This window comes from Somniosus microcephalus, chromosome 10 (genome assembly GCF_052327205.1).
Source record: "Somniosus microcephalus isolate GS21.2 chromosome 10, FLI_Smic_1.0, whole genome shotgun sequence".
Lineage (NCBI taxonomy): Eukaryota > Metazoa > Chordata > Chondrichthyes > Squaliformes > Somniosidae > Somniosus > Somniosus microcephalus.
Window position 1 is genome coordinate 106,652,536 of NC_140996.1, and position 22,969 is coordinate 106,675,504.

The window sequence follows — 22,969 nt, forward strand, 5'->3', positions numbered from 1 at the left end:
AATTTCTCTGAGCTGAAATCATCCATGATTCGTGACCAGATTGTGTTTGGTATCTGGTCACGCAGGGGTGCTGGAACTCTCCATGGAGCATGTACCACTGGCTGAGCATCCTCCTTTAGCTGGATCTTGTAAGTGAATGGTAGAACTCCAAATCCTTTGAACACATCCTGGAAATTACTCACTACAGAATCCACTGAGTCATCTGGTCTGCTTATGGCACAGTTTATACGGTAGACTCTCTTGACCAGTTCGAAGTCCTCACAAGCTTTGTCACCTAGTAGTGAATCAAGTCCTTCAGCCACAACAGAAAACATGAGATGATGCATTTTGTCTTTGACTGTCACTTTAAGTCTGCATACACCTAAGCTATCTATTTTCTGTCCATTATAGTTCTTCAGTAGTACTGACTTTTTCTGTATTTTGGGCTTTTCTTTCATATTTTTAATGTCACTCATACTGATTAAGTTTGCTTTTGCCCTAGTTTCAAAGTAACTAATGCTCCATTTACCTGCAGTGACATTATCCATTTGTCCTCTTTTACTGCATTAACTTTATGTTCAGCATTGTCCATTCCTGAGGGCTGCACATTTTCTGTATTCTTTTCTATATTGTCACATGACACCATTCCTACAAAAAATGTCTCGCTTAAATCAGTGTCCTCAATCACATTGACTTGTTGCCCTTTCTTTGTTTTTACTTTTGAAAAGCATTGTTTGGCAAAGTGATTCTTTCCATTACATTTTGTGCATGTTTTTCCAAATGCTGGGCATTGTCTTGACTGGTGCTGGTAACCACAGCGTTTACAATTAAAAATTCCATCCTCCGATTGCTTTGCATTTCTGTTCTGTCCACGTTTCTTCCCTTTGTAGGACACAGCACCGACAGCAGCACAGTCACTCATTACAGTCGCATCATTATTAATTTCACTGAAAGTCTTCATGTGCTTCTGAGCTAGCTCACTGGCATGGCATATTTTCACAGCATTCTCCAATGTTAGTTCGGTTTCGCTCAACAAACGTTCCCTGACTTTTTTATCATGAATACCAAACACAATCTGGTCACGAATATTGGATGATTTCAGTTCAGAGAAATTACATGTCTGTGCTTTCAGTTTCAGATCGGTCACAAACCTATCAATCTTAATATCTTTAGTCATCCAGAGAGCTCTAGCTTTGGATGCCCTTCCTTTCCCCCTTGGAAGAATGTGCTTAGTCTGTACCCGAACTATCTCCTCCTTGAAGGTCTCCAACTACTCATTTATTGTTATCTGCCAATCTTTGTTTCCAATCCACCTGGGCCAGATCCCTTTTCAACTCACTGAAATTAGCCCTCTTCCAGTTGAACATCTTCACCTTTGATATTTCCTTGTCCTTTTCCATAACTACTCTAAACCTAATGACATTGTGATCAAATGCTCTTCCGCTCCACTTTATTCCCCAGAACTAGTTCCAGCAATGCTTACTTCCTCATAGGGCTGGAAACATACTGATCAAGAAAGTTCTCCTGTAGGTAGTCCCAGAACTCCTCCTCCTCCTTGCCCTTTACACTGTTTGTTCCCCAGTCTATATTAGGATGATTGAAGTCCTCAATTTTCACTACTCTAATGTTTTAATGGCTTTCTAAAATTTGCTTGCAGATTTTCTCCTCCATTTCTTTCCTACTATTTGGTGGTCTATAGTATACATCTACTCCTTAACTCTAACGAAATATATTCTGGGGGGATTTTAACCCCCAAGAACGGGTGGGTTGGGATGGTGGGGTTAAAATCTTTTGAGTTTTAGAGCGGGAGCACAACCTGGCTCCAACGTGCCCACTTCCGGGTTTAATGAAGGCATGTTTAGATGCTGGCAAGAAATCTTCTCGCTGCAGTCAGGGAATTAATAATTGCAGGTGGGCGGGTAGTTATTGCTGCAATTAACATCTTTAAGAGACGTTAATGGGGTCTTTTAAAATTATTTTTAACTTGGCTCCAAATTTAACTAGTGCAGCATGGGTTTCCTGGGGCTCAGGAAACGGACCAGGGAAATGGAGGCGAGCTTGAGCAGCAGTTCAGGTGGGTATTTAAACTTGTAATTTTCCCATCTGGATAAAAGCTCACATTACAGCTGGTGTCTCAATTCCCTCTGGCAAATATTTGGCAAAGAGCGATCGCGTGGATACAGCTTTTTTCAAACTTTGAGGATTTCAAATTGACAAGATCAGGATGGGAGGTGCCTCGTTAGTGTTTGATAGTCTTCCTCTTCTGATGCGCTATCACCATCCACGGCAGTGACGACGTGCTGTGTTGGGATCAAAATGTGCACAGGAGAGAGGAGGACAGGGAGAGGGGGGCGAGGTTGAAGGAGGCATTACCCACATCACAGGGTTTACAGACAAAGGCTCAGCTTCCTTGACCTCTCTGAAGAGCAGTGCTTCCACAGGCTGAGGTTGTTATGTCAGGTGGTGGCAGACATCAGCAACTTCCTACAGGAGGACCTGTTCCCTGCTGGACCTGGTGGCCATGCATTATCAATGGCTGTGAAAGTGACCACCGCCTTCAAATTTTTTGCCTCCAAATCCTTCTAGGGTACTATTGGAGACATAACCAGGACCTCCCAGTCGGCTGCACATAAATGCATAAGGCAGGTCCCTGATGACTTGTTTGCCAGGGTCGACAATAATGTAAATTTCCTCTGTGATGACAATAGTCAGAATGAGTGGGCGCTCAGATTTGCATCTCTGGCTGGATTCCCCCAGGTACAGGGAACCATCGACTTCACACGTGGCAATCTGAGCATCGCTACCGCAACCAGGACCTTCTTGCTCAGTGCCCACATCTCCCTGTGGTAAAATGCTCTGAGACAGTACTTTGTTTGAGGAACACTATATGAATGTAAGACAATATTTTAAAAGATGGCCTTTACTCACCAAGTATACTAGCAACAATTGACACCAGTCCTGTTCCTGATCCTATTTCAATTACATTTTTATCAACGAGACTATTCTCTTTTTGGCTATGTTCCAGGTAATAACACAACACCAAGGCCTGTGTGATGCAGCAATAGAAATAGGAGTTAGTTTCTTTTATGCAGTTTAACATATTTTATTCTATGGCCGGCAGTGGTATTTTTATTTCTACTTCAAATTCACTCACTGTTAACAAAGACCTGGAAATGACTTTTGCTGACACTCATGGACAAGTGCTTTACATTTCCGAATGACATTCTTCTGCTCGCTGTTTTATCAGATGCTTAAATCCATTTAAAATAGTGGACAGAAGAATGTCATACAAACACATTAAGCATTTGGCCACTGATATCAGAAAAAGTAATTTCTAAGCCATATTGCTTTACAACAGACAACAGTGCTTACCGATGGCCATACATATGCACCATAGCAATCAGTGGCCTCTGTAATCTTGATTTCAAATCCTACAAATTGAAAGCACTCCCAGGATGTGCTTTTGAAAACATTTGGCACCCATCGTCTTCTCATGATTTCTGATGATATATGTTCATCTTCAGTCTTTTCTGAAGAAAATGAAAAATCTTAAATATTACAAAGAAAAAATATGAATGAACATTCTATGGATTGTAATTGATGCTACTTATTTAACCCCAAAGAGACATCTGGGAGTGTAAACACTAGTGAAAAATGTTAGTGTAATAAAAATGATCACTTTTCCAGTGTCAGAATTTGATTTCATTTTAATTTTGCACATCTATTTAAATCATGTATTAAAAGTCTTGCATTTAACATACACTTTCTATTTGTCACATTTGCTTCCTGCTGTCACACTTCTGACTTCACTTTTACCATCACATATGAAACCAATCTACACTTCATAAAGTAAACGAGCGACACTCAGAACTGGTGAGGCAGCTAACATATAAATCAAAAAGAAGGAAGGTTACTGGAAAATTGCCAATGAGTAACTACGACTGACTTATGGAAACAACCAGCATTCAATGAACAGTCAGGAGAACCTAACAATAATAAAAATTCAAAAGCAAAAGAAAATCACACTTTTTGAAATAATTTTCATATCATTTTTCCCCATGTCAGTTACATTTCACATGTCAAAATAAGGTTTTAAACAAAAGAAAAACAACAAACATTACACATTTCATAGTCTCTTTTTATACCTTCATTTTCTTTTCTCGAAGCCCTTAGCCTCTCCTTACATGGGGACCGATGGAACAATGCATGTGTTCCGGGCGTTGGGGTGGGGGGTGGAAGGTCCTGGGAAACACCCCGCCTTCAATGATGGCCAAGTATTGGATTGTCCAAATGCATGTGAGGGATGTGAGAGGGCCACCTGGAGTGGCACTTACACCTCTAATCACACCCAAATTATACATCCTCCCCTGGACCCCACAAACTCCAGCAGAGTCAACAAGTTATAAAAAGCATGTCCTTCAACTCACTGTGAGCAGCACCACAGCTAGTATACGTGTATATATAAAGTTAAAATGTATCCAACAACATAAATTTCTCCTTTTTGCTTTTATTAAATGTCAGCTGTGGCTCAGTGGTAGCACTTTCACCTCAGAGTCGGAAGCTTGTGGGTTCATAGTCGCACTCCAGAGACCTGAGCACAAAGCTCTAGGCGGATACTCCAGTGCAGTATTAAGGGAGTGCTGCACTGTCTGAGGTGCTGTCTTTCGGATGTGACGTTAAAACAAGTCTGCCCTCAGGTGGGCGGAAAAGATCCCATGGCACTATTTCAAAAAAGAACAGGTGAGTTCTCCCATGGCACTATATCGAAGAACAGCAGGTGTAGGGTTCTCAAAATTCCCACATTCCCTGAAGTTATGGATAAAGGGACCCTGCATGGACAAGTTATGAAAAGGACAGGGTGCCCAAAATGCTTCTGCACCCTCGCGTCCAAAAGGACAGGATTTTAAAAGCAAGGCTCTGCAAGCAGGCAGACACCTTTTTTTCAAGCCTGGAACGAAAGTTAAAATGCATAGACCTGTGAATAGACTCTGTGGGGCCAGACAGTGCAAACACAGAATATACATTCCATTCGCCTTGAAACAGATCAGGTTAGAATGGGCCGCAATCAAGGCCGGCAGGTTTCTGCATATTTAATCGGTAACAGCTCACAAGCCATCAAGTCAGGAAAACCCAATTAAGTCTCATACATAATCCAACAACCAGAACATTGAAACCATTAAAACACAGAGACAGCTATTTCAGGGTCGTTAAAGTAAATGGCTGTAATCAGTTTAAATGAGCCCGCCAAATGTTAGACAAAGGACTGACCTGATTTGGCGCGCAGGTAAGGAATGAAGAATCGGGTATAATTGTAGGCCCATCGGTAGTGATCAGTCTCTTAGCTCTCTTATCGTGCTTGCTCTGGGCTCTTAGCTCTCGTGCCCTGGCCTCGTGGCGGGCTCTCTTCTTGCTCCCCGCGCTGCTCAACACCAAGGACGCCCATTACTACACCGAGGGCCCAAACGCGAGAGGAGAATGAGACCCGAGTTCGAAACCACACAGGCCACAAATGGGCAGATGAGATGAGACGAGACGAAGAATACGGTAAACCGATAAGAGCAGAGAAGGGCAGCGAAAGATACGTTGGGGAACAAATGCCTAGTTATAAGCTGGCGTTTTGTGAATAAGTTGGCATTACATGCATGGACAGAAAACCCCAATTTGAGAATAAGCTGGTATTCGAAGAATGGGTAGCAAAATCTAGACAAACGGCCTAGTTATAAGCTGGCATTTGTCACATGGACAGTAATAGCCCAGTTGAAGAATAAGCTGGTGTTCGAAGCATGGATAGCAAAATCATTAGACGGTAAAAACCGCCAACCGACCACAGCTATACCGTCAGCGACCACCCAAAGGAGAAGGCGGCCCATCGCGACGAAGTACTCGACGACGACGTTAATGGAGAAGAAGGGAGGGTGCCTTTGCACAAACAACTTCAGCGCCACGCCCTGTGACCACGTGGTGATGGGATACCCCAAAGGACAGGACGAGCAGACCTCAAACCCCACCATTTAAAGCAACAGGTTTTGAATTGGTGAGCATGAATTCCTGGCCCCTCATAGCTTAATCTAGTTAGGTATAGGGGGTGGGATTAAGGATAAGGGGATTTTTAATGTACTTGTTTCCCTCGATGTGCCGTGTGTTCCTCATTCCTATATAAGTGTATTAACTGTTTTATGCCTGTAACTATACCAGTAATTCTCAGTAGTATTGTGTTTTATTCAGCCTTTTGATAAAATGTGGTTTTCTTGCACCAAACCACTTGTCTACTCGATTTTCTGTATCGCCGCATGTACCTAAGTCCGGTGTCTAGAACCCAGGGGGTGTGGAGCGATTCGAACCGCTCAAAGTAGTCAGAGGTGAAGCTGACACACACACACCAAAACCCCCTACACAGGGCAGTTATCCCTTGTATCCTGGCCAATATTTATCCCTCAACCAACATCACTAAAAACAGATTACCTGACTATTATCTCATTGCTGTTTGTGGGAGCTTGCTATGTGCAAATTGACTGCCGCGTTTCCTACTTTACAACAGTGACTGCACTTCAAAAGTACTTCATTGGCTGTAAAGTGCTTTGGGACATCCTGATGTCTGGAAAGGTGCTATATTCTTTCTTTTAATGCCATGGGAGAACCGTTACTCTTGTATATAGAGTGCATTTCTTGTACATGTAGCACTTAGTTCATGTCAGTAAGTACTTCATTTTTCTGTCATTTTTTGTCACACTCTGCTGATTTGTTGCTGTTTTACTTTGAACCAATCAAAACTAAAGAGGCAGGAAACATGAATCAAAGGTGAAGAAATTACTAGAAAACTACCAGTGAGAAACTATAATGGACTTTAAAAAAGTCAATTTTGAATGGCTAGTCAGGAGTATCTACGAGTAACAGAAAAGTGAAAGTAAACCAATCAAATTGTTCAAAAAATGTCCAACTCCTCTCATCCATCATTTGTTTCTCATTAATTGAAATATGTAATCTCTAAAATAAAGTTTTAAACAACATAAAAACATTTGCCCATAAAATCTCCACTGCTTTCATTAAAGTTTTTACTTCAATGCTCAACCTATTTTAAAAGCCTAGGCTTTGACTGGAGAGTGACTGACAACACACGTGCAATCTGACCACGTGCAATTTGCAGTATTTCCCTGTATGTAGGTTTCTATCAGGATTTTCCAAACACAAAATTTATCTCCTTATTCTGCAATAAAATTACCAAATGTTATAAAGCAGCTGGAGAGAGACAAAGGCTGGAATTTTCCGGGGTATGTGCGGGTGTGATCAGAGATGGGTCGGGTGGGAAAGTTAAATTTCTTGCAGTGGGTCAAAAACCCGCCCCCACGTGCCTTTCCCTCGGGAGCGTCTGTCAGCACGGCAGCAACCCAACCGGCAAAGGCGGGTGACCAAATTTAAAGGATTATTAGCTTGTCAGACCCTCAAGAGTCTTTTTAATCTTACCATTGCAATTGCACAGGCTGCCCATGGGACTCTCACTGCTTGGGGAGCACGTCTGTCAACCTGAGGTGGAAGTTGAGTGGCCATTGATCCAGCTGATTAGTTGACAGCATCAAATGTAGTATAAAAGCTCCCACCTGACAGCTGATCACATTCCTCGGACAGAAGCTATTGCTGACTGCATTCCCAGCACAGATTGAGCTTTCTGCAGGCTGCAAGTCTTTCCAGCAAAGTTGCCATCCAGTATCACCTCATTGGAAGACCCTCTCTCACCATTGACAGACTGCTTCTGTCATCTCTACTTCATATATTCCATCAACATGGGTGCCCTTTACACTGTCTTACCTTGGTCCTCAGAATCTGACCACGATTAGCCCCAACACCAGCAGCACCAACAACACCAACCTTCTCTGCAATCACCTGATGCTGCACAGGACAGAGGGCACCAGTACCCGAGCACTTTGCTACCCGGGAGGCCTGGGATGGCCTCACCATGGCCAGATTTACTTTACTTGATGCTGTACACCCTGGCTGCCATATAATGCGCCAGGTTGGCACAACCCCACACCAACACCATAAAGCATCCCTACAATGAGCAAGCTCTTTCACACTCCCCACCATTGCTGGAGGTATTGTTATGTCTCACCATTCATTGCAACTCACTAAGCCACTTCCAAATGTGCACACAAATCCATTCAAGAATGCAAAGTGTTGAAAATAAAGATTTTTATATTTGACAGCACATTAACAGAAACTTTACATAAACATTGGATAAAACACCCAAGTGACTACTCTTGTGAATCTAATTGTGTGTCATCTTTCTCTACTGTGGGCTTTTATGAGGTGCTACCCCCGTGGTTTCAGCAGAGGTAGAGGCAGCCTGCTCACTTCCCTGCTGCCAAGGAGCTGGTGAGCACCTTGCTGCACATCAGTGGGGCCATGAGGACCCACGTCTACGCTGACATCCCTCCTCGAGAGGTCTATGAGCCTCTGACATCTATGCTCCATAGGTAGCCATCTATTCTCCATAGAGACCATGTGCTCCTGTGAGTGGTGTATTAGTTGCTTCACGCAGGTGGCCATCCTTTCCATGGAAGAACCTACAGTCGCCATTGCCTGCAACAGGGTGGTACTCATGTTGGAGAAGGACTCCTCCAGGATCACCCTCTTTCTTGATGGCCCCCAAGGCTGAGCGTCTGCATGCAGCTGAGCAGAGCTGGGAGCATCCTGCGCCCTCCGGTGAGGACACTCCACTGCTGTCCCTGTCCCCACCACCTACTCTTGCTCAGTTGTGAGTTGTGAGACACCAGGTGGCAACACTACTGTATCTCGTGAGGGACCCACCCAGGTGTGCGTATCTGTGCTGGTGCTGAGTGTGCTTCTGTCTGGTGATGGTGCGCCCTCAGAGGCTGGAGGCTCCTCTGAGGAATCATCTTCCTCTTCCTCCTGGACAGTTGGGGGGGTCTCTTGATGGACCTGTGGGAGAGTAAAGAGATGAGTTAGATATGTCATGTGAAGAATAGGTACAGATACCATTATGCACAGGTTGACCATTCAATGGCTGCTGACATCAGTTCCCAAATGAGTGACTGCTGTATGCCGTGTGGCTGTATGAGATGTAATTCTGTCACCAGGTTGCTGACATGTCCCCCTCTCTCCGTCTCCCACCTCCAGCTGCTGGGTGACTCCTGATACTTCCAATGCAGCCTCCTCTGCTGTTGTAAGGTTTGCAAATGATGGAGAGCCACCCCCAGTTCCTGCCCTCTCCCTCTTTGTGCTCCCTTTTCCTGCAAGGAAGGTAAGAAGAGAGGTTGAGTGAGAGTGATGGAATGAGTGTAAGGAATGGATGGGTTGCATCTGTAGAGGGAGACTATGATGGAGTGGGGTGCCAAAGCCAAGTGGCCTCCTTGTGTGTTGTTAGTTGGTATGATTGCACTAAGATGACGGTGAGTGTAAGGCGTGATGAGTCAGATGGGGATGTGATAATGTAGCTAGAGAGAGAGGGGTGGGTGGAGGTACAAGGTATGTTAGTGTGAGTAAGGATGTGCAGGAGCAGGGTTGGGAAGGCAGAGTGATGGGGATGTGATGACAGGCACAGCAGGATGAAGTTGAGTGTGGCTTTGCACTCACCTTTCCTGATCTAATGAGATCACTGAAACGTTTACGGAACTGCACCCAGGTCCTCTTCACCACATTCTTGCTGTTCACCTCCTCTGTAATTTGGAGCCAGGCTCTTTTTGTCTGCTGGGGAGGTCTCTTCTGCCCATTGGAAGGGAGAAGGACCTCCCTGCGTGCTCTGACTCCCTCCACAACCATATGAAGGGAGTCATCGTAGAACTGGGGTGCAGCCCTCTGTCTCTCTGCTGTCATTTCCAAACTCTTTGCAGCACTCCAATGCTTTAGTGCACTGACTGCACTATTTTAGACTAGCTGGAGTGCCCGGCGGTGCCGAGGGTTTTTTGAGGGCATGTTGTCATGAAAAAGTACAAATAATTTTTGTATATATAAATGAGTTTGTCTGTCTGTGTGGGAAGGAGAGAGAGAGGGGGAAGGAGAGAGAGTGAGAGAAGGGGAGAGAGAGAGAGAGCGGGAAGGAGAGAGGGGGAAGGATAGAGAGAGAGAGAAGGATAGAGAGAGAGAGGGAAGGAGAGAGAGGGAGGGAGGGAGAGAGAGACAGAGAGGGAAGGAGAGCGAGGGAGAGAGCGAAGGAGAGAGAGGGAAGGAGAGAGAGAGGGAAGGGGAGAGAGAGGGAAGGGGAGAGAGAGGGAAGGGGAGAGAGAGAGAGACCCCTTTATATGTCACACCAGCCATCGCAAATCAGAACAACCTTGACTGTGAAATAAATAGAAGCGGTAGGGAGGTAGTGCAACTCTGCCGAGCCTTAGGCCTGTACATAGTTAACGGTAGGTTCAGAGGGGACTCCTTAGGGAGACTCACATATTCCTCAACTCTTGGGTCTAGTGTGGTGGATTATACAATCACTGACCTGGACCCCTGCGATATCAACGCATTCACTGTCAGGCAGCAATCCCCCCTCTCAGACCATAACCAAATAAATGTGTACCTTAAACTTTCTGCCCAAACTACAGACACAAAAAAGGAACCCAGTAAGCTCCATAAAATAAACCAGACATACAAATAGGCCCCAGACAGTGGAGATAAATTCATCACAGCACTAAATTCACCTGATCTCACAAGTAAAATATCAAAATTTAAAGAAAATCTATATGAGATCACCAGAGATGGTGTAAACATGGCCATAGATGATATAAATATGATCTTCCATGAGGCAGCTGTAAAAGCCGACCTTGTGAAACAGAAGAGGAAACGTTACAAAAGACAAAAAAGAGAAATGGTTTGATCACGAATGCAAAAATGCCAGAAAAGACCTGAGAAAAATATCAAACCAAAAGCATCGCCAACCAAACAATCCAGACCTACGTATTAGATACAATGAGACCCTCAAAAGATATAAACACACCATTAGGAACAAAACACAAAATTATACCCACAAAATACTCGAAGAAATTGAAAACTCCATTAATCAAAATCAATTCTGGGATATGTGGAATAACCTGAGTACAACACAATTGCAAACATTACCAATCCAAGATGGCGACATCTGGAGAACACATTTTGAAAACCTCTACAAAGACATCCCAATAAACGAAACAAACCCAAGTCAACATCATGTCACAGAAAAACTCCACACATTAGAAACAACAATTAAAGACAACCAAAACCCTCGACTCCCCAATCACTTGGAAAGAACTGGCCACAAAAACAAAATCTCTCCACCTAAAGAAAGCCTGTGGTCCAGACAACATCAAAAATGAAATGCTCAAGTTCAGCAATATGGAGATGCAGGGTGCTGTACTCAAGTTATTCAACATCATATTATGTTCAGGCTGTTTTCCCGATATCTGGTGCCAAGGACTCATCTCTCCCATATATAAAAGTGGAAACAAATCAGACCCAAATAACTACCGTGGCATCTGTGTCAACAGTTGTCTAGGGAAGTTATTCTGCAGTATTCTAAATAGTAGATTGCTGGATTTTCTTAACAAACATAATATCCTTAGAAAAAATCAAATAGGCTTTCTTCCAAAACACCGCACCACCGACCATATCTATACCCTTCACACTCTCATTGAAAAACATATACACCAAACAAAAAATGGGAAAATATTCGCTTGTTTCATTGACTTCAAGAAAGCTTTTGACTCTATCTGGCATGAAGGGCTCTATTACAAACTTCTTCAGTGTGGAATAGGGGGCAAAGTCTATGACCTTATTAAATCGATGTATCTGAAAAATAAATGCGGTGTCAAAATTGGAGACAAACGCACCGGTTTCTTCACCCAGAGAAGAGGCATCCAGCAGGGCTGCAATTTGAGCCCGACCCTGTTCAACATATACATAAATGAGTTAGCAGACATGCTGGAGCAAAGCGAGTCACCGGGTCTCTTTCTCCTAGATGGGGAAGTGAAATCCCTGTTCTATGCGGACGACCTGGTTCTGCTGTCTCCCACAGAACAAGGATTACAGCAACAATTAGACCTACTCGACAAATACTGCCAAAATTGGGCCCTGATAGTAAATCTAAAGAAAACCAACATCATGATTTTTCAAAAAAAGGCCCAGATGTCAGGAAAACAAATATCAGTTTACTCTCAGTGTTACCATCATAGGACACACTATGAGCTACACTTACCTTGGTCTAACCATCACAGCATCAGGGAGCTTCAGCATAGCAGTGAATGCACTAAAAGAAAAAGCCCGAAGAGCCCTATATGCAATAAAAAGAAAATTCTACAACATCCAAATTCCAATCAAAATCTGGCTCAAAATATTTGACAGCATAATCCTGCCGATTGTGCTGTACGGTAGTGAAGTATGGGGCCCACTCAATCACCATAGCTACACTAAATGGGGAAAAACACACAGTAGAAGCCCTACATGCAGAATTTTGCCGAAGCATTCTTCGCACCCAAAGGAAAACACCAACAAATGCATGTAGAGCCGAACTAGGCAGATACCCACTGATAATAAACATCCAAAAACGAGCACTAAACTTTCTAAATCACCTCAAATCTAGTTCCCCAGACACCCTTCATTTTAAAGCCCTCCAGACCCAAGAGCTGAACCCAGAAATGAGTCCCCTGAGTCAGCTGCTACTGAAATTAAGTACTCCTACTCAGCCGGACCCTGACCAGTCCCAGACCAACACTGCCCTCCAAACACCAATCCGAGTGAACCAAATCATTAAACAATGCAAAGAAACCTACCTGGAACATTGGAACAAAATAACCAAAGGCCAAAGCAGATTAGAATGTTACCGGGCCCTAAAAAGAGAATATAAACTGGCAGACTATCTCTCGACCATCAGAGACACAAAACAGAAACAGACCCTCACCAGGTACAGACTAAGCGACCACCAACTGGCAATTGAAAAAGGAAGATACAAGAAATCCTGGCAGCCTAGAGAGAATAGAATATGTGATCAATGTCTGGCCGGCGAGGTTGAAACAGAGATGCATTTCCTCCTAAAATGCGAAAAATTCAACACATCAAGAAACATATTATTCAACAAGCTAAGCCAAACAACCCCAGATTTCAAGGAATTGGATGACCTGTCAAAATTGAGATTAGTCCTAGGAGAAGGAGACAGACCATACCTTGGGGCCAAATATGTAACAACATGTCACAACCTGAGGACTGTTTAAAATTAATATTGAACGTACCAAATGAAGTACAAAGACTGTTTAAAATTAATATTGTTTAAAAGTAATATTGTATGTACCCAACAAATGTCAAATCGATTGACACCTACAGAATGTTTGAAAATGTACCTTTTTGCTATGTAAGCTTTGGCAATATGGTTCTCTGTAAACTTTCATGCCAATAAAGCATTTCAATTTGAATTTGAATTTGAGAGAGAGAGAGAGAGAGAGAGAGAGAGAGGGAAGGAGAGAGAGGGAAGGAGAGAGAGGGAAGGAGAGAGAGGGAAGGAGAGAGAGGGAATGAGAGAAAGACGGAAGGAGAGAGGGAAGGAGAGGGAAAGAGGGAAGGAGAGATTGAAGGAGAGAGGGACGGAGAGAGGGAAGGAGAGAGAGAGAGAGAGAGAGAGAGAGAGTCGGAAGGAGAGAGAAATTGGGAGAGAGAGGGGAAGGAGAGAAAGAAGGAAAGAGAGAGGGAAGGGGAAAGAGAGAGGGAAGGAGAGAGAATGAGGGAAGGAGAGAGAGAGAGAGAGAAGGAGAGCAAGAGAGAGGGGGCGAGAGAGAGAGAAGGAGAGAGAGAGAAGGAGAGAGAGAGAAGGAGAGAGAGAGAGAGAGAGAGGGAAGGAGAGAGAGAGAGTGGGAAGGAGAGATTAATATTGAACATACCAAATGAAGTACAAAGACTGTTTAAAATTAATATTGTTTAAAAGTAATATTGTATGTACCCAACAAATGTCAAATCGATTGACACCTACAGAATGTTGGAAAACTGTAACTTTTTGCTATGTAAGCTTTGGCAATATGGTTCTCTGTAAACTTTCATGCCAATAAAGCATTTGAATTGAATTGAATTGAATTGAATTGAGAGAGGGAAGGAGAGAGAGAGGGAGAGAGGGAAGGAGAGAGAGAGAGAACGGGAAGGAGAGTGAGAGAGAGAACGGGAAGGAGAGTGAGAGTCGGAAGGAGAGAGAGATTGAGAGAGGGAAGGAGATTGCGGAGAGAGGGAGAGAGGGAAGGAGAGTGAGAGAGAGGGAAGGAGAGAGAGAGAGAGTCGGAAGGAGAGAGAAATTGAGGGAGAGAGAGAGATTGAGAGAGGGAAGGAGAGAGAAGGAGAGAGGGAAGGAGAGGGAGAGGGAAGGAGAGGGAGAGAGAGAGAGCGAGGGAAAGAGAGAGGGAAGGAGATTGCGGAGAGAGAGAGAGAGGGAAGGGGAGAGAGAGAGGGAAAGAGGGAAGGAGAGAGAGGGGGAAAGAGGGAAGGAGAGAGAGAGGGAAGGAGAGAGGAAAGGAGAGCGGGAAGTAGAGAGAGAGGGGAACGTGAGAGAGAGAGGGAAGTAGAGAGAGAGGGGGAAGGTGAGAGAGTGTGGGAAGGAGAGCGAGAGAGAGCGAAGGAGAGTGAGAGAGGGAGGGGGAATGAGAGAGAGCGAAGGAGAGAGAGAGAGAGGGAAGGAGAGAGAGAGGGGTGGAGAGAGGGAAGGAGAGATAAAGGGAAGGAGAGAGAGAGAGAGAGGGGGGGAAGGAGAGAGGGAGAAGGAGAGAAAGTGGGAAAGAGAGAGAGAGCGAGAGGGAAGGAGAGAGGGAAGGAGTGAGAGGGAAGGAGAGAAAGAGGGGGAAGGAGAGAGAGAGAGAAGGAGATTGCGGAGAGAGAGAGAGGGAAGGGGAGAGAGGGAGAGAGAGAGAGAGTCGGAAGGAGAGAGAAATTGAGGGAGAGAGTGGGAAGGAGAGAGAGATTGAGAGAGGGAAGGAGAGAGGGAAGGAGAGGGAGAGAGGGAAGGAGGGAGAGAGGGAAGGAGAGAGGGAAGGAGAGGGAGAGAGAGAGAGCGAGGGAAAGAGATTGCAGAGAGAGAGAGAAGGGGAGAGAGAGAGGGAAGGCGAGAGAGAGAGGGAAGGAGAGAGAAGGAGAGAGGGAGAGAGAGAGAGAATGGGAGGGAGAGGGGGATGGAGAGAGGGAAGGAGAGAGGGAAAGAGAGAGGGGAAAGGAGAGCGAGAAGGAGCGAGAAGGAGAGAGAGAGAGAGGGGGAAGGAGAGAGAGGGAAGGAGAGGGAGAGAGGGAAGGAGAAAGAGAGAGGGAGGGAAGGAGAGAGAGAGGTGATGTGCCTCAATAATTCCGAGACTCGATGTTAGCGAAACAAAACAAGGCTTTTATTAACTTAGAAAGTAACACGTAAGAGAGAGAGGTATCTTCCTCCTGGAGACTGAGGCCAGCTTACAAAAGGGGCCAGGTATGGGCGGGGCCCTACACACACAGCACATTCCAATAAACAATACAATGAGGACTGGGGAAGGGAAATGACACTGAAACCGACCACAGTCACAGGCAGTGGTGAATGGAATATTTCATCACATTCACCCCTTCTATAGATTTAGTCTATTCGGGGGTTTGATAGTCCTCTGCGACCGACGTGGCTGTTGTGGTGCCGCGGGTGTCGGCTGGGTGTCCCCGGTAGTCTCCTGGGTCTCTGCCGGGGGTGCCGCCAGGGTTGTTGAAGGGGTAGTTGGTGGGGGTGCCGTTGGTCGATGTTCTTCCGGGTGTGATGAAAGAGTAGTGGGTGGGTAAGAGTTGCTGTGATCGTTGTTGCTGCTATTGCCGTGGTTGTTGTCGATGCCGGCTGGGGCGACGTCTTTTATGGACACGGTGTCCTCCCTTCCGTCGGCGTGCCGGACATATGCGTATTGGGGGTTGGCGTGGAGTAGGTGTACTGGCTCCACGAGAGGGTCCGTCTTGTGGCCCCTCACATGCCTTCGCACGAGTACCGGACCTGGGGTGGAGAGCCATGCTGACATGGATACGCCTGAGGTGGATTTCCAGGGAAAGGCAAACATTCGTTCATGAGGCGTGGCATTAGTGGCCGTACACAATAGCGACCGTATCGAATGGAGCACATCCGAGAGGACTTCCTGCCAGCGGGAGATGGGGAGGCCCTTGGTCCTTAGAGCTAGAGTGACTGCTTTCCATACTGTCCCGTTCTCTCGCTCCACTTGGCCGTTACCCCGGGGGTTGTAGCTGGTGGTACGGCTCGTGGCGATCCCCTTGGACAGCATGTACTGGCGTAGCTCTTCACTCATGAAGGACGCCCCCCTATCCGTATGGATGTAGCTCGGCATACCGAACAGGCAGAACAGGCTGTTGAGGCATTTAATGACCGTGGCGCTGGTCATGTCTGGGCAGGGGAAGCGAATGGGAACCGGGAGTATTCGTCCACAATGTTCAGGAAGTAAACATTGCGGTCGACGGATGGGAGGGGGCCCTTGAAATCTAAGCTGAGCCGCTCAAAGGGCCGTGTAGCTTTGATTAAGTGGGCTCTATCTGGGCGGTAGAACCGAGGCTTGCACTCAGCGCAAGTGCGGCAGTTCCTGGTCAGAGACCGAACTTCCTCAATCGAGTAGGGTAAGTTACGGGACTTTATGAAGTGGAACAGCCGCGTGACCCCTGGGTGGCAGAGGTCGTTGTGGCGGGTCTGTAGCCGATCCCCGGTGGCGCTGGCACACATCCCTCATGAGAGGGCGTCAGGGGATTCGTTAAGGGCCCCTGGCCGGTAAATGATGTCGTACTCGAAGGTGGAGAGCTCGATCCGCCACCTAAGAATCTTATCATTTTTAATCTTCCCCCTCGGTTTATTATTGAACATAAACGCTACCGACCGCTGGTCGGTAAGTAGGGTGAAGCGTTTGCCGGCTAGGTAGTGGCGCACTGCCTCCACGATGGCTTGGGCCTCCTTTTCCACGGAGGAGTGTCTGATCTCGGGCCCTTGGAGGGTCCTCGAGAAGAAAGCTACGGGCCGCCCCGCCTGGTTGAGGGTGGCCGCCAAGGCGAAGTCAGACGCATCACTTTCCACTTGAAATGGAGTGTTCTCGTCCACTGCCTGTAGCGTGGCCCGCTCAATATCCTGCTTAATGCTTTTGAAGGCGGCGTGGGCCTCAGCAGAGAGCGGAAAAGAGGATGCTTTCAAGAGGGGGCGGGCTTTGTCGGAGTAGTTGGGGACCCATTGGGAATAATAAGAAAATAACCCCAGGCACCTTTTCAGGGCTTTGGGAGTGTTGGGCAGGGGCAGCTCCCGTAGGGGGCGCAATCGGTCGGGGTCTGGTCCGATTTCCCCATTCTCCACCACGCTGCCTAGTATGCAGAGGCGCGTGGTGTTGAAAACGCACTTGTCCTCGTTGTAGGTGAGGTTGAGTTTTTGTGCGGTTTCCAGGAACCTCTCGAGGTTCGAGTCGTGATCCTGCTGATTGTGGCCGCAGATGGTGACGTTGTCGAGGTAGGGGAAGGTTGCCTGCAAGTGGTGGTCATCGACCATGCGGTCCATCTCCCTCTGAAAAACCGAGACCCCATTCGTCACCCCAAAGGGGACTCTGAGGAATTGGTAGAGGCGTCCGTTCGCCTCGAAGGCGGTGTACGGGCGGTCCTCTGGTCTGATAGGGAGCTGGTGGTACGCTGACTTGAGGTCGATGGTGGAGAACACCCGGTATTGGGCGATTTGGTTCACCATTTCTGATATGCGGGGTAGCGGGTAGGCGTCTAGTTGGGTGTACCTGTTGATCGTTTGACTATAGTCGATCACCATCCGTTTCTTCTCGCTACCCCTTACCACTACCACTTGGGCGCGCCACGGGCTGTTGCTGCGTTCAATAATGCGCTCTTTCAGGAGCCTGTCTACCTCGGTCGCGATAAACCGCCTGTCCTCCCAGCTGTACCTCCTGCTTTTGGTCGCTATTGGCCGGCAGTTAGGGGTAAGGTTCGCGAATAGCGAAGGCGGCTTTACCTTCAGGGTAGCCAGACCGCACACTGTGAGGGGCGGCTGGGACCCACCGTACTTGAGCATGATGCTTTGGTGGTTGCACTGGAAATCCAGGCCCAAGATCACGCTCGCACATAGGTTCTTCATGATTAATACTTTAAAATTATCGTATACAGTTCCGTTAACGCCCAATTGTACCGTGCAGTAACCCAGAATGGTCGATGTCTGGGTTTTATCAGCCATAGAGATGGTACCCTGAGCAGGGACCGCCTTTAGGGAGAGTTGCTGTGCCAGTTCAGGGTGGATAAAACTCTCCGTGCTTCCACTGTCAATTAAACATTTAACCCGGCACCCGTTTACCTCGATGTCCACCATTGATTTGGATAGCGGGTGCGGCCTGGTCTGGTCCACTGTGACCGATGCCACTGTAGGGCCCTGATCGATACAAGATGGCGTCCACGCTGTCTGCTCATAAGATGGCGGACCCCACGAGGTCGGGCAAGATGGCGTCCAAGATGGCCGCTCCCACGGCGCACACGTGGCAGTGGCGGGTTTTCCGGCGGTTGGTTTTCCGGCGGGGTTCCCTCTGCACACCTTCCTGAAGTGCCCCTTCTTACCGCACTTAAAGCAGGTGGTGCCTTTCGCCGGGCACAGGTTTCTGGTGTGTTTTGGCTGCCCGCAGAAGTAGCAGTTGGGTCCCTGACGCGTCGCGGCTGTCGTAGGGCTTCTGGGGGGAGAGCGGGGCCCCGCCGGTGTCGGGCGGGGAAGATGCCTTCCAAGATGGCGGCGCCCTCGGTGCACACGTGGCGGCGTGGACAGCGCGGGCTGAAGAGTAGGCGTCCGAGTTTCTCTGGGCCACATCCAGGGATCGCGCGGTGTCCGCAGCCTGTTTCAGGTCCAACCCCGTTTTTTCCAGCAGTCTTTGCCGGATGCAAGTGGAGCTGAGGCCTGTGATAAAGGCATCGCGAACAAGCTCGTCAGTGTACACTGCGGCTTTTACATCTCGGCACTTGCAGTCTTTGCCAAGCATTTTCAGGGTGCTTAGGAACTCCTCCACCGATTCCCCAGGTCGCTGTGCGCGAGTAGCGAGCAGATGCCTAGCATACACCTCATTCGTAGGCTGCTGGTAATGCGCCTTTAAGATGTCGCAGGCGGCCAGGTACGTATCAGCGTCTTGGATGAGGGGGTAAACCCGGTGGCTTACCCAATTCCGCAGAATTCCGAGTCTCATCCTCGCAGCGTCCGTAGCGTCTTTGACGGCTGCGGAATTGTCCAGGAAGAATTCCATACACTCAAACCAGTGTCCGAAGCGTGATGATGCGTCCGGAGCATGTTGATCCAAATCCAAACGTTCGGGTTTCAGGAGTTGATCCATAGTGTTGAAAAATAAGTTAATAAAATTGATGTGCCTCAATAATTCCGAGACTCGATGTTAGCGAAACAAAACAAGGCTTTTATTAACTTAGAAAGTAACACGTAAGAGAGAGAGGTATCTTCCTTCTGGAGACTGAGGCCAGACTGAGCTAGCTTACAAAAGGGGCCAGGTATGGGCGGGGCCCTACACACACAGCACATTCCAGCACATTCCAATAAACAATACAATGAGGACTGGGGGAAGGGAAATGACACTGAAACCGACCACAGTCACAGGCAGTGGTGAATGGAATATTTCATAGAGAGGGAGGGAAGGAGAGAGAGAGAGAGATTCTCCAACATAGAGAGGGAGATTATCCAATTCCAGGACCAGGGAAATGTGTTGATATGTGGGGACCTCAACTCAAGAACGGGCGAAGAACCAGACTTCACCAATAATCATGGGAATAATTACATATTTGGGAATAACCACTTTGATCTCCCTTCCCATCCACACAGTCATAACTGCGACAAACAGACAAATGCTAACGGAAAACAGCTCCTGCAGCTCTGTCGAAGCCTGGGTCTGTACATTGTCAATGGTAGGTTATTGGGAGACTTCCTAGGAAGATCCACCTATTGCTCACCTCTTGGCTTCAGCACTGTAGACTATATGATTACAGATCTAGACCCATACTCTTTCAGAACATTTACAGTCATACCACAAACAACACTGTCAGACCACAGTCAAATTACTGCATATCTTGAAAGGATAGAAACAACCAACACAGAAACACAACCCAGTAAACTGTACAACATTAAAAAATCTTACAGATGGGCCGAAAACAGCACGGAAAAATACCAGAAAGCAATTAGCAACCAAACAACTCAAGCTCTCTTGGACACCTTTCTGGAAAATACATACACACACAATAAAGAAGGTGTAAACCGGGCAGTGAATAACCTAAATAATATTTTTGATAATTTGGCATCAATGTCAAACTTGAAAGTTCGCAAGAACAAACCCAAAACAAAAAACTACAAAAAATGGTTTGACTCCGATTGCCAGAACATGAGGAAAAAACTCAGAAAAATATCAAACCAAAAACACAGACAACCAGAAAATGAGGAATTACGCCTTACTTATTGTCAGGCACTAACACAATACAAAAACACACTCAGAACCAAGAAAGAGCAGTATATTAAGAATACACTCATCTCCATTGAGGAATCCATTGACTCCAACTGTTTCTGGGACAACTGGAATACATTACACAAAAAACAACACGATGAATTGGCCATTCAAAATGGAGACACATGGGAAAACCATTTTGAAAAATTATACCAGAAAAACACAATAAGCCCAGAGCAATACCAAATATGCGAAAAACTGGCACAGCTAGAATTTGCCATAAAAGATAACCAAAACCCGATAGACCCCATAATATCTGAAAAAGAGCTAATTGAAAAACTCAAGGACCTGCGACCAGGAAAAGCTTGCGGTGCAGACGGCATCCTAAGCAAGATGATTAAACACACGGACGATAAAATGAAATTGGCTATACTGAAACTCTTCAACTTGGTTCTGAGTGTCGGTTACTTCCCTGATATCTGGAACAAAGGACTCATAACGCCCATATACAAAAGTGGGGACAAAGTTGACCCAAATAACTATCGAGGCATCTGTGTAAACAGTAACCTGGGGAAGGTTTTCTGCAGTATCATAAACAAAAGACTTATAAACTTCCTTGAGGAGCACAATGTCTTGAGTAAAAGCCAAATTGGATTCCTACCAAATTTTAGAACATCAGATCATATCTTCACCCTACAGACCCTAATTGATAAACATGTTCATCAAAACAAAAGCAAAATTTTTGCCTGCTTTATAGATTTCCAGAAGGCTTTCGATTCCATCTGGCACGACGGTCTATTCTTGAAACTTATTGAAAGTGGTGTGGGGGAAAAACATATGATGTAATTAAATCAATGTATACAAACAATAAATGTGCAGTTAAAATTGGAGACAAACAAACAAAATACTTCCCACAGGGGCGTGGTGTGACGCAGGGCTCGCCCATCTCACCGACACTCTTTAATATTTACATAAATGAGTTGGCAAAACTACTTGAACAATCTACAGCACCCGGCCTCACCCTATCCAAGGTTAAATTCCTCCTCTATGCAGATGACCTGGTTCTGCTGTCACCAACTAAGGAGGGTCTACAGCAGAACCTGGATCTGCTGGAGTCATTCTGTCAGACCTGGGCCCTGACAATAAACCCCCAAAAAACCAAAGTCCTTGTGTTCCAGCAAAGATCCATACATCAGGGACCCAGAATAAATTTCACACTAGGAACAACTAAAATCGAACAAACCACTAGCTACACATACTTGGGCATAAAAATCAGCTCTACGGGAAATTTTCATCTGGCTGTGAATGAACTGAAAGAGAAAGCTAGAAGGGCTTTCTATGCCATTAAAAGATCAATCCAAATAGAAATCCCAATTAGCATTTGGCTCAAAATTTTTAAATCAGTAATTGAACCAATTGCACTCTATGGCAGTGAGGTGTGGGGACCGCTAACACAACAAGAATTTGCAAAATGGGACAAACACCCAATTGAGATCCTACATGCAGAATTCTGTAAAAGTATCCTCCGGACTCAAAGGAAAACCGTAAACAATGCATGCAGGGCAGAACTAGGCCAATATCCACTAATAATTACTATCCAAAAAAGAGCCACCAAATTTTGGAAACACCTAAAAATGAGCAACCCCCACTGCTATCATTACGAAGCCTTGAAATGCCAAGAGAGGACCATAAAGAAGAATACCCTCAGTCAACTAGTCCTGGGACTCAGTGAAGCAACTACTAACAATAACCAGCCCCAGGACAGTGACATCATAGCACAGAGAATTCGACCCAACACAATTGTCACTAAGCAAAAGGAAAAATACCTGTCATATTGGGCAGAAACAACAAAAACCCAAAACAAACTCAATTGCTACTTGGCCCTAAACAGACAATACAACATGGCTGAATACATGACCATGGTAAAGGATAGCAAACTGAGAAAAACCTTGACAAGGTACAGACTTAGTGAACATAGCCTGGCGATCGAAAAAGGCAGACACAGACAGACCCGGCTGCCAAGAGAGGACAGGATATGCTCTCACTGCAGTCAGGGAGTGGTGGAGACAGAGATGCACGTCCTCACAGCTTGTGGAAAATATCAGGGCATCAGGGAGAATTTCTACCAAAAATTCTCACAAATATGCCCTGAATTCAGAAATTTGAATGACAACCAAAAACTCCCATACCTACTAGGGGAACAGAGAAACTGTGTAACCTTAGCGGCACACTATGTTACAGCTTGCCATAAACAGAGGGACAACCAGTAAACCTAAGAAAAGATTATATACAAATTATACGAATGTATATTTATACACTCAGGGATATATCTGTTTATGCACTGTATGAATAGATCTGCGTTTATGTGTTCTACCATAAATGTTTTTCGATGCTTTGGCAACATAAGATGTACCTTATCATGCCAATAAAGCGATTTGAATTGAATTCAATTGAATTGAATTGAGAGGGAGAGAGGGAGGGAGAGAGGGAAGGAGAGAGAAAGGGAGAGAGGGAAGGAGAGAGAGGGATGGAGAGAGAGAGAGGGAAGGAGGGAAGGAGAGAGAGAGTGGGAAGGAGAGAGAGAGTGAAAGAGA

The 22,969-nt window shown here is 46.0% G+C and overlaps 1 protein-coding gene across 5 annotated transcripts in view; it reads right to left on the minus strand.

The window, feature by feature from the left end:
* Positions 1–22,969, minus strand: part of LOC147111605 (methyltransferase-like protein 21E) — a 103,218-nt gene that overhangs the window by 7,727 nt on the left and 72,522 nt on the right. For 4 of the 5 annotated variants that reach the window (XM_085998668.1, XM_085998667.1, XM_085998666.1 and 1 more), the window contains 2 exons: positions 3,352–3,509; positions 2,908–3,025 (listed from right to left, as the gene is read on the minus strand). In XM_085998668.1, coding sequence (XP_085854794.1) covers positions 2,908–3,025; positions 3,352–3,509 — 276 coding nt within the window. The remainder of the gene's footprint in view (positions 1–2,907; positions 3,026–3,351; positions 3,510–22,969) is intronic. The other variant, XM_085998669.1, reaches the window with a different exon arrangement.